At 43.8% G+C, this 12,003-nt stretch overlaps 1 protein-coding gene across 1 annotated transcript in view; it reads left to right on the forward strand.

Annotated features, from left to right (window-relative positions):
• The first annotated feature begins 1,067 nt into the window (after positions 1-1,067).
• The window catches only part of pawr (PRKC, apoptosis, WT1, regulator), a 44,977-nt gene continuing 34,041 nt past the window's right edge, over positions 1,068-12,003 (forward strand). The window contains exons 1-2 of the mRNA XM_026327115.1: positions 1,068-1,212; positions 1,441-2,090. Of these exons, the coding sequence (XP_026182900.1) occupies positions 1,557-2,090 (534 nt within the window). The 5' untranslated portion in view covers positions 1,068-1,212; positions 1,441-1,556. The remainder of the gene's footprint in view (positions 1,213-1,440; positions 2,091-12,003) is intronic.

A 12,003-nucleotide genomic window follows, 5' to 3' on the forward strand; every position in this document is an offset into this window, starting at 1 on the left:
GCAGTAAAAATGATTTCAGTAAGTGAACAGTCGGTGTGATGTCCCTGGGAGAACTGAACGTGGACACGGGGGACGTCAGGCGTCTGTGGACTGTAACAACAGAGGAATATTAAAGTGTGATGAAGATTTCAGTTTTCAGGATTCATGTTCCTCGTGAATCACAAAAGGACGGAGATGGACTTGTCACTCTTCTTGTGTTGTTCTCGACCTGGACGTTAGCTGGAATCCAGTTCATACATCAGCATGAAGAGACAAACAGGGAGGTTTTTCTCTGATCGGAGCTGGCTGGGTGACTCATCCAGCGCCTAAGGGAGTCAGTCTGTGGGATCTGCGTGGGAGAGCTCAATTGTCAACAAACACTCTCCTGCAGAAATGTTGCACTCCAACTGTGCAATTATCAAAAGCCTATTGAAGACTAGAAACCTGTGATACTGATGTGTAGGTGTAGAGCTTTACAGAGGCTTTCATTATAAACACACCTGTAGCTGATGGAATAAATTTACCTCTGAATTTGTTGCTGAAATGTTCAAGGACCTCAACTTCTTCACGTTCTCAGTGTGGAAAAAAAAGTGTCAATGTAGAGGTGGGAAATAATTTTAGCTTCAATATAAACATCAATTCATCCTGAGATTAAAGCCTGTATTTATAATTTATACACGGTCTTTACTAAGAAAACTGTCATGTGGTTTATTTAAGCCTGTGCTGGCTTGCAAACTTTATTATTTTCATTATCAATGAATTTTTTTTGCTTTTATTGCTCAGTTACACGAGATAAACATTTCTTTCTGAAACTGAGTGAATCTGAAATATAAGGTAATATAAGGTATACACTGAAAATAAAACTACCTCAGATGTGTTCTCAGGAGCAGTAGACACTTACAGACAGATAGATAGATACATATAGATAGATAGATCAAATAAAAACACAAATGTGTCATAAAATACTGTAAATGTCTTTAAAAAGTCCCTGACACGAGCTACAAACCCCTGTGAGGATATTAAAGGACTATTAAAGTGACTTTTGGTGGGGGCTGAGCTCCCTCTTTGCTTCGGCTGAAGTCGGAAGTGCTCGTGTCTTGTCGGACTCGCCCGGTGAGCCAGAGGGCAGAACGAGCGCGGCGGCTCTGAGCGCTCGAGACCAGCGCCATTGACGTGTGCGGAGCGCGGGCACACCTGGACGCAGCGACGGGAGCAGCTCAGACACGGACACAGGTGAGTCTCTACCTGAATTCACGCGACTGCGGTTGTCTCGGCAACTTTTGCGCACTTTGCGTCAACTTACCGGAGAAGGTTTCCCGCAGAGAGAAAAGCGAAGAGGTGAAACTTTTAGACATTTAGGCGAATCAAAGACGCTGCTTCGCTCGGAAACACGTCTGTGGCTGGTGAGAAGTGTTGGGGGGAGTTTGTGTGTGTTTGACTTTGGCTTCTACCTGTTTACAGGACCCGGTTAATGACCGAAGGAATGTGGTGCCATTAGAGCTGAAAGTTCACATAAGCGTCCACTTTGGGGTTTTCCGAGCACTTTGGCGTGAGGAGGAACTTGTCAGACCGGGAGCATGGCCACAGGCGGATTTAAGCCAAACGCCACAACTGACTTTTTGGAGGAGTGGAAGGCAAAGCGGGAGAAGATGAGGGCCAAAATGTTGGGGGACATCGCCGCAGCCACGGGTGCAAAAAGCACCAGCAGGCAGCCCGGCACCGAGCTCACCAACAACGGAAACCCGGACCGAAGCGCCTCCTCTGGGAACTGCCTCCCCACCTCCTACTCGCTGGCTCGGTCCTCCTCCGGAACGGCTCTGAAGAGACCCGAGGAGGACGCGCACCACCTTGCCCACCCTCCTGCGCTCACAGCCACCCCGGTGAGCAACCTGAAGAAGGCCCCGCCTCAGACGGAGAAGGCTCAGTGCGCTTCCCTGGACTCCAGCCCCATGGCGTGCAATGACAGCGACAAGGAAAGTCCATCACCCAGCAAGGGCAAGGAGAAGAAGAGCGCCGGGCCCAGCGCCAGGAAGGGGAAAGGGCAGATAGAGAAGAGGAAGCTGAGGGAAAAGAGGAGATCAACAGGTGTTGTCAGCATACCATCCAATGAGGTGAGACACACACACACACACACACACACACACACACACACACACACACCAGGTGCAGGGGGAACAGTTTGTTTTGAGGTCAGAGGTTAGGTTAGAGTCCAACAGTCACCAGGTCTGGTGGTGCTGAGGTTTGGATGTTTTTAGATCTGCAACAACCAAGAGTCCAGAAACAAAATAGTTTTTGCTTTACAGCCAAAAAAAAGCAGAAAATCTTCATGTTTGTGTCTTTATGACTTGACAAATCTCCTACATGATTAATTGATGAGCTCTTACTGATCAACTCATCAGTTCGCTAATTGGCTTTTACTCCTACTTGTCTATTTGTCTGATACAACTTGTTGGTCAGGTGCTGGTTGGTCAGCTTTAGACTAGTGGACTTGAGTTGCCGAGTGTTTGTGGCCACAGGAAACTATGGACCATACTTTGCTGTAAGACCAGGACTGGTGTGCATCCATGTACAATTCACCAAAAGTAGTTAGAAACTGCTGCTGCACCAGCTTTCTATTAAATATGAAGTTGTCCAGATGCACAGGGACTTTAGCTCAGGGGTCACTTGAAGTGCACGGTGACTGATTTACTTCCCTAAAGTTTAATAGTGTCAGATTTTATATTGAGAATTTATTCAGAATTGGGTTGTTTCTCTGCGTTTTGGCATTTTTCTCCTTCGTAGCATTAAAACGTTACCTAGTCTCTGTCTGTCCTCATCTTTGGACCATGTTGGGGAAACGTTCTCACTTTACCACGCTACCTCTTGGACGCTTTGTGTGTTGCGGATCCATAAATAATTCAAATCAAAGGACGCCGCTTGTTTTCCAAAAGTCTCCAAATTCCTCCCATACATGTGTCTGCTTTAATCGACCCTCTGCAGCGAGAGAAATGAGAGCAGCTCTCAGATGTTGGGGAAGGAGGGTGGGGGGAGAGCGGCTGGTGGTGTGTGTGTGTGTGTGTGTGTGTTGGAAGGCAGTGTTGAGGCGTTCATTGTTATTGAATTTAAATCATGTCACACTCTTGTTCCTGTGGTTCAGACACATGCAGGAACTCTGATACGAGTCCGTGGCAGCCAGTGCTGTGATTATTCGCGTTCGCTTTCAAAAACACTCAAATTATAGAAAAATTGTGGGAAATGTTTTTTTTTTTTTTTTTTCCATTAAGGTGATGCCTTTAAAAGTGCTCCACAACCACCCTGTGTTTCATTACACTGCTCTCTTATTTGATAACCACCCAGAAGTCACAGCATTTAGGGTCGCACCAGTTTGGAGTTTGACCAGTTCGTCAGTCGGCCACTCACGTCCTGTCATTAGGTGCTCAGCGGTGCCGAGCTAAAGCCGTTTGAAAACCGGTCACAAGCCAGGCGGTAATGCTGAGTCTCAGCACTCTGGGCTGTGCCAGATAAGTTAGATCGAGCTCACAGGCAGCTGATTGTGCAGTAAAGTGGGCGAACAGGCTGTTAATGGGGACGTAACGTAATGAAGTGGTGAGCTGATTTGTGTGAGTGATGCAGAGAGAAAGGACTGGAAGCGTCTATGTTTATAGAAATGTGCCAGAGTCGGGTTCACAGGGTCTCTGTCATGCGTTTGTGCCTGTAAACACTTTGACAATAAGGATCAATCCTCAACCTGTGAGTCTCTTCAAGTTTCTGCAGGCGCTTGTCACTCAAGTTAATGAGATGTGTGATAATATTTGATGAAATGAAAGTGAAAGTTTTGACACCGGGAGAGCAGAAGGAAGAATCTTGTTTCATTATTGATGGTGATTAATTGACGAAGCACTAATCACTGCATTATATTCTTGTGTTCAGTGACAGGTAACACTTTTCTGTTTGGCCACACCTCACACTTTATTACTTTAATGTTTAGCTGACACAAATCAGCTACTTCCCACTTTAATGGTGGCAGGTTTGCCTACGAGCTCTGGACACAAACATAAAAATACCAAAACTGGATTGAAGCCTGTGTGTAAAATGCTTCCCTTTCTCCTCCCGTCGCATATAAAGAGGACCAAACTATGCAAATGAAGACTCCTTCTCACAAGCTGTCTTTGTGATGAGAATATGAGTGGACAGGTGTGAATAGAGATGGCTGGGATTATCTCCCGGCTTGTTCTGTGCGGCATAATAGCCGTTGAGCTGGATTTCAGAGCATCTGGGGAACCCAGTCTTCTGCCTGTTGAGGCTGTAATGGCCTGATAAAAGCTCTCTGGTGTCCTGGAGAAAAGACACTTCTGCACAGCATCAATCAATACAACCAGGAAGGTGCCTCCTTTCTCTCACCCTGCCTGCTGACTCTGACTGGAGGGCATTGTTGTAGATGTTGACCTTTGACCTGCTCACAGGCAGCAGAGGAATGTGGAAATGAGTGTGTTGAGTATCTGTGTGAGCTCCTACTATTCTCCTCTCATAATGTTTTAGGCTGGGGATGTAAGTGTGTTTCCTGTCGGTCGTGCCACATGCAGCCTGATGGCTCCTTGCTGCTCATTGTGCTGTTTTTTTTTTTTTTTAACAACCTCGCTGAGTCATGACGCTTTGGTCACACACGTCAGTGGGGGGGTTCGTTTAATGTGGACTGGATCTAACCTCAGAGCCTGGGATGTTTGGAGCCCACTTAATATGCAAAACTGTGCCAAGCTCAGTTCATACAAACTCCCATTTTGTAGTTTCAACTTAAAAGTCAGAGTTTCCAGAAATACCAAATATGTTTGGATCAGATTTGGGGAAATGTGTATTAAATGATGCACAAATCGTCTCAGATAGTTAAAGTGATGCTGCCTTAGCAAACATGGAGTCCTGCATTTAAATATCTCCCTTACTTTAAAATTCACCTAGTGACTTAAACAACCTTAAAGCTACTTACTGGGTTAATAAAAGGGAAATAAATTAGTTTAGTCATGTTTATGCTTCAGTTTGCCTTCATATTGCACATTTGCCCGTTTCAACATGCAGTTTGAAAAAGTGTGTGAGGCATCATTCAGTTTTAATGTCAACCCCTGCGTCTGCTCTTTTTAAAAAAAAAAAAAAGAAAGCTGAATGCAAAATCACATGCTCGTGCTTTGTTTGTGCCCAAATTTGTTTCTGCTCCATTTTGTGGCAAAGCTCAGTGAAGGGTGTAGTTGTATGTTTGGACAATGGCCTCGCTGAGAGCAGAGTCTGAAGAATGTTAAATCAACATTTACCCCGGTGCAGTGGCGGTGAATGCATGGTTTACACTGGTTTAATGAGACAGACACTGTTTCTGTTGCCTCGCTAACATGACTCGCCCCAGATTTGGGTGAAATTAAACTGATATCACATCCGCCTTCAGTACTAATGCTGCTGGTTCACTGTGCTGCTCTGTCGTTTTTGGACTCTCAGTAGATTATGACATGTTTTCATATATACATTAAGTGTTTAAAAGTTTGTTGGTGAAGTTTTTGTTCGGCAGGTAAAGTTTAAAGTTGCAATAGTTTGAGAGTCCAGAGATGAAAGTCCTTCTTGATGAATCACTTCTCCCCATAATCTTGGCTGTAGTTTGTTTGTTGTAGCCTCTCAGTTCACAGATGTGCAGAAGAATGCAAGAGAGGTCAATTGGATGGGGTGGAGTTTGTTTCACTTGCTGTTAAAACCTTCTCCAAACAAGGTCACATCATCACAGTAAATGCCACAAGGATTTTATCATGGACTTAGGTAAGCAAGGAGCTATGTGTGCAGGGTATTTTGTTTCCTTCTTTTCACTTGCTGGGCGAACAACAGGAATGTTAAACTCTTTAATTAAAACATGTGTTTCTCAAAGTGAAGTTTCCCAAGCCAGAACCTCTAGCAGTGATCCCAAGAAGAACATTTTGTTTAGTTGACTTATTGGAATGAACTGTGGATTGTTTACAGGGTCCACTGTCACTGGAAATGTTCCTGACTATTAGCAAAAAGTCCCAGAAGAGCGGTTCTGTGAAATTTAAGGGAATTCCAGTGGAGGGGGAAAGGAAGCGAGGAAGCGTGACGTCATTAGCACCTCGACCCCTCTGCGTGCACGCACACGGGGGGGAATCACTGCATCAGAAAACACGCAGCACCCTCATAATGTGCCGTGACACGTGGTTTCATTCAGTTTGCAGGGCTGTTACATAAACTGAAGTTTCCCCAAATATGCGAACGCCCATTTTGCTGTCAGATGGCATCAGATCACCTGAGTGAAGCTAAACAGGCTGCGAGATTGAAATATCAAAGTCCACCCAGCAGTGACTTTGGTGTTATCTAAGGCCAGGTATTGACCTTTGGCCTCGTTTGACGTTTGGGGAAAAGGATTTTGTCGTAGTTAATACAGCAGGTAGCTGTCACTTTAATATCCATTGTTGCATTAGGCTTATTGTAGGAACATGACAGCTTTATGACCTGTGATAAAATAGATTGCATTAATATTTACTGAGCAAGGCTGCACTGGGTTAAGACTTAACAAATATGATGCCTCCCTCATTTGATGTTGGCGTTGCTCATCTAATTTTAGTGAGAGTGAAGGCGTGGCCTTTCAGTTTGATAGTTTCCATGTGGGTTATTTACACTCACAGTCTCTTCAGCAGACTGTAGATTATTACTGAAGAACACTGCCCTGGAGAGCGTGCACAGGAATGCAGAGTCATGCTGAACCTGCTCTGCCACTGAGCGCCGACGTCACATAAGCGAGACCAAGCCTGCGTGTTCCACAAACTTTTACTGTATGGGTGTCAATGTAAAATCGAACATCAGGTCCTAAATATAGCAGAAATGATCGATCATGGGGAATTTGCAGCAGTTAGATATTGTCCTGCTTCACCAAATAAACTGGTTAACCCCAGTATTCAACATAACCCATGTGATAATTTCACAGAACCCACTTTGGCTGTATTCTCTGCAGATGCAGAACAATGTCAGAGTGAACGTCCTTTAGGACTTAGGCCTTTGTTTTGCCCTGAAACTTCAAGTCGTAGTCATCTTCACTCAGTAATGCTGCACCTTTTATATTTAACTTCATTTACACATTTTCCAGAGCCTCTGTCGTCGTCCCCCTTCTCGTTATTTCCTCCTCATTACCAGCATTCACGCTGAGAACATTAACACGAGTTGGTGTGTGTCCTAATAATTGATATGCAGCTTATAGAAATGTTCTGTTTGGAACTTTAATCAGTGCAGTTTTTGGAGGCATGCAGAAATAAGTGGTAATCAATTTCATGCTTCTGCCTCTTTGGAAACAAGTCTCTCCCTGTTGTGTGGATGCAGACACACGCAGACACACACACACAGACACACACACACACACACACAGACACACACACACACCGCTGGGGGTGTTAAGTTGTGGGTTAGAGGAGTGGATGTGTGCATGTTGTGATCTTGTGTGTCTGCGACATGTAACCTATTTGTTGGACATTCCTGCGTGTTTGCTGACGACTGTAGGGAATTCGTGAGTCAGCCCTAATCAGGCCACTCTGCATGATTAGTCATCTGGGAGTCTGTTTGTATTCATTAAAGTAGAATTACTTTAGAGAGACACCCCGGTCTCCCTCTCCCTCTGTTTTAGATCGGGTTTCCCACTCCTCCTAATGCTTTGTCTGGGCTTTGTTTGATCGGAGAAGTCAGATATTTTACAAACAATGACTTTAAAATGAGACTTTTTAAGTAGGAATAGGAAAAATCATCAAATGTCCAACATGCATTAAGTTACAATTAAAGAGGTAAACGTAACATACTAATGCAACTTTAGCTGGAGTTTACACCTGCAGAAAAGTGTGTTTAAGACTCAGCTTCACAGAATCAGTCATTAGACATTAAAAAGAACTGAAACTGTTGTGAGCTTTACTCAGTTTACTGTCACAGGACAGAAACATAAGGCCTCATTACGGTGGGTTCAGTCCAGATCAGACCAACCTGGCTCAGATATCACATTTAAAACACTGTGAGCGTCAGTTCGGAGTCAGAGCAGTTCTGTCTGAGATACGATGTGAGAGTTCATGTTGAGCACGGTCGCACTCTCAGCCCTGCTCGCTCTGCCGTCGAGTCGCATGAGGCACAATGAGGCTCAGTTGTGTTTGTATGAGTGAATGCACATCAACAGACCGATTTTTGTCTGCAGGTTTCACGCACTGTCTCTGTGTTATGTCATCCTGGATGGAGCTTCAGCGGTTTTCTCCCGTTTCACAGACGTAACCCGACTCGTTGAACGATGAACGAACGTTATTTCCTCCCGTTTCATGTATGAGGGAAAATGAAACGCTCAGACGGAGGAATGTTGGCTTCACAGGATGTTTTTGAGTCTCACCAGTGTTTTGTTTGGCCATTTTACTTCCTAATTCTTGCCATGGAGAGGACAAACTTCATTTTCACAAACGCAAACTAAAATGGACAAGCCAACCATTCGGTGCTGGTGCTCTTGGCACAAGTGTTGCCTTTGTATGAAAACAAATAGGACATATTAGAAGAAGACATATATGGATTAATGTGGTAATTTAGGTTGAAGGGTGAAAATATTTTCGGCACCAGGAGATTGATTACATTTTCCACTTTAAACAGTAATGCCTGAATATGATATAGATATAAAGGATTTTCCCCCCACGGTTGTTTAAAAAATTGTACATGGCCCACAGAAAGTAGTGCTTCAAAAGGTCCGAGGACTGAAAGCACAGTCCAGTGAATCAGTCCAGGAATGCAACTGAACCCCTGAAATCAAATATATATGTGGCTCTAAAGTGCCAAATGCACACTGGCTTGATCTTTAAGCCTTTCTTCCGAACAAAGGAGCCTGAAACCTGCTACAGCTGACAGTGGCCTACCTGTTTTCAATGCCTTGAAGCTCGAGCGCCTTTGTGTTCCTGGATGTCCTGTTTGTGTATGTGTGTTTGTTTTGTTTACCAAGAAACTGTGTCACACTGGAGGGAGCAGTCGTATAGTTTACCACCCACAAAATGCCTTGTTTTCTCATTCCATCTGAACTGACTTTCTATTTTTACAGTTTTCACTGCAGCTCTTGTGTGTCCCAACAAGGGCCAGTGTTTTGTCGTTAAGACTTTAATTGTAAAAGAATATGAAGTGTATTCTGTAGCTCCCGACAGCTGCACGAGCAATGCCACGTCACAGCTGTATTGCAGGAACTGTATGGAGCACAGTGTTTACAACACGGAGGCCAGTGTGTGAGTGAATGTGGGCGTGTGACTTTTTTTTTTTTTTTTTTTTTTTGAAGCAGCTTATCAGTAAACTTTAGCCACAGGTATGTTAAGACGCCAGAAGCCTGACATTTGGTGGCCTCAGGTCACACCGGTAAGTAAACACGGTTCTTTAGCAACATGTAAACAAACAAAACACTAACCAGTGCCAGGTTAATAGTGTTGTCATCATTGGCAGGCACAGTGGTCATTAGTGGACAGTGTTAGGAAACAGTGTGGAGGCTTTTCCACCTTCAGAAGATGATGCCAGCATGGCTCATCATTCATCAGTCATCCACCTTCGCTTTATTTTCCTTCATATTGTTTCAGATGTTGTTGTTGTGATGACCTCCCTGACCTGCAGGGGTTAACCTCACCTTGACAATTAGGTCAACAGTGGTTATCGGCCCACTGTGTCCTCCATGTTGTGATCGACACAAAGTAAACTGTGGGACATGCAGACAGATATGATAAATGATGGAGCTTGACATTTTCTCTCGAGGCTTTATATCTTTACTGTGTATATTCCTTATGTTGCTGCAGCTGCCTGCACACTGATGGCTTCTGACTTTGATAAATGAATTTCAGATTCCTGTCATGATCAGAGATGAAGGTCAGGGCACAGAGCAGATGAAACTCATGACGTTTGAAAAATGAGCAAAAATTTCAGCCTTTTCCTTTTAAGGTGCTTTATTCACACCATTTAACATATCAACAAATCTGCTTTGGCTTCCTCGGTAATTGAAAAGAGATGACACAGACATGGGAAGTGCTCAGATCTGCAATGTATCAGTAAAAAACAACCTGTTAAAGATAGTCAGTGAAGTGCAGACAGACCATGTAATTTCCTCCATGTGTGTTTCCTCAGGGATGTGTTCACTCACCCTTTCATTGTAGCATCTTCTCTGCTGTAAACTATTTATTCTGTCTGCATTGTTTTTTTTTTTTATTTTATTTTAATATCCTGTTTTCTGTTCACTGTGTCCAAACCTGTGAGTGAAAGTTTCAGCCTTCATGTTCAGAGAAGGAGAAGTAACCTTTAGCGTAGCGGCCAGTGAAACTTCTCTGTTCAGCGCGACAGATTGGATTTTTATCACGGGCCACACTGGTGGATTGAATGCTTTGCTTTCTGCTGTATGTCAAGAATCCCTCTCTTTCCAGCACCAGCTAATTGTTTGTATTTTTGTCTGGGCCCTTTCGCTCTTCAATTCATCTTTCTGCTGGTATTTCGCTTGCAGACACATATGGTTTATTTTTCCTTTGTCCGATTGTTCACTTGTTCTCGCTTTTATTCTTCTTCTGTTTGCTTATTCCTCATCTGCCCAAATAGCTCATTAGGAAATCGGGCACTGAGCGTGCATGCATCTCTGGTCATTTGTTTGCATCCAAACAAGTCAGGCATCACGCTGTTATGTAAACATGAGCTATAGCTGTGTGTGTGGCCGCTGCCGTCTCCTTCTCATCTCTATTTTTCCTCCATTCTCCCGTTTTCACGGTCGGTCCAGTAGCCAAATGCGGAGCTGTCCGGGCCACAATGAATGGGCCGATGTCACCAGCTATATGTGTCCAGAGGGCTGGATTTATCTTCCTCGTGTCAGCCTGAAAGGTCACACAGTGAAGTGCAAACGGTGTCGGCCCACCATTATCTAGAGGACAGAGTGAACGTTGCATACCCCCCTGGGAGTCTTTTCGAGACGTGACTGCACGTAAACAGGGTGCTCCAGGTGAGCAGCAACTTCATGACTGCCACTACCAACCAAATGCATGAAAGTTTGATAATATCTGACTTTTAAGTACATTCAGATACACCTGAGGCTTCAGCAGAGAGCATCGCATAGCTGGGCCCCTGCAGGTCATCACGTTGAGTGATTATTGTGACTCTTTCAACAAAAACTGTGCTGCAAAATGTGACTGTTGTGTGTTATTGTGTGAAATATTTATGAGCATTTCTGCAGAAACGTAACCTTCTTTTTTTTTATTTAAACGCTTTTCACTGAATTAAGACTAGCTTCGGTGCTTCGCTAACACATAGCATGCTGCCAGTAAACTCAATAATCCATCAAAAAGTGGCATTAGAAATGGTTCCGTTTCGGTTCCCTAAAAATAGGTTAATCTGAGCTTGTGGCCGAAGCAGTATAGCCTGGAGAGTAGGGAAGAAAAGCTGAAGGGAAAGTTTTAACCCGTGGTGCTACCAGGAAGTTTGTTTGTGGAGATTGAGGCTTGAATTCTGTTCAACTTGGGCTCATAAAAGTGGTTCTGAACTGGATCGTTGTCCTGTGGTTAATTTGGCAAGCATCTGTGGAAAAATTAAGTGGGTTTGGAAAAAAATGCATCATCTTGCATGATATTGCATGTATCTGTTGGATGAAGATTAATAAATAATACTGTGTGTTAAAGAGCAGTGAAGTAACTCTCCCAGATAAATGTAGAATTAAAGACATGGTGTATGTTCTGTCATTGCTTTAGTATATAGAAACCAAACACAAGAACTTTTCTGGCTGTTTCAAGTAAAATTAAATAAATTATGCTCTTTTGTGGAAAACCGCTATATGTCTAAGTTACCAGATCCATATTCGTGAACCCAAGAGAACAGCCCACAGCGACTCAGCTGTAAGAAATGATCGTTTCTGTTGAGTGAAAGCGAGCACCCATCTGATGTACAGAGTGTGACATGTGAAATTGAATTTTTAATGTGCAGTGTCTTTTTTTGCACAGCCGCATGGTTTCAGGAGGAACACCACTGCTATCGTCCATGCTTTTGTCCACTAATCTA

The sequence above is a fragment of the Mastacembelus armatus genome, chromosome 23 (genome assembly GCF_900324485.2).
Source record: "Mastacembelus armatus chromosome 23, fMasArm1.2, whole genome shotgun sequence".
NCBI classification, from domain to species: Eukaryota; Metazoa; Chordata; class Actinopteri; order Synbranchiformes; family Mastacembelidae; genus Mastacembelus; species Mastacembelus armatus.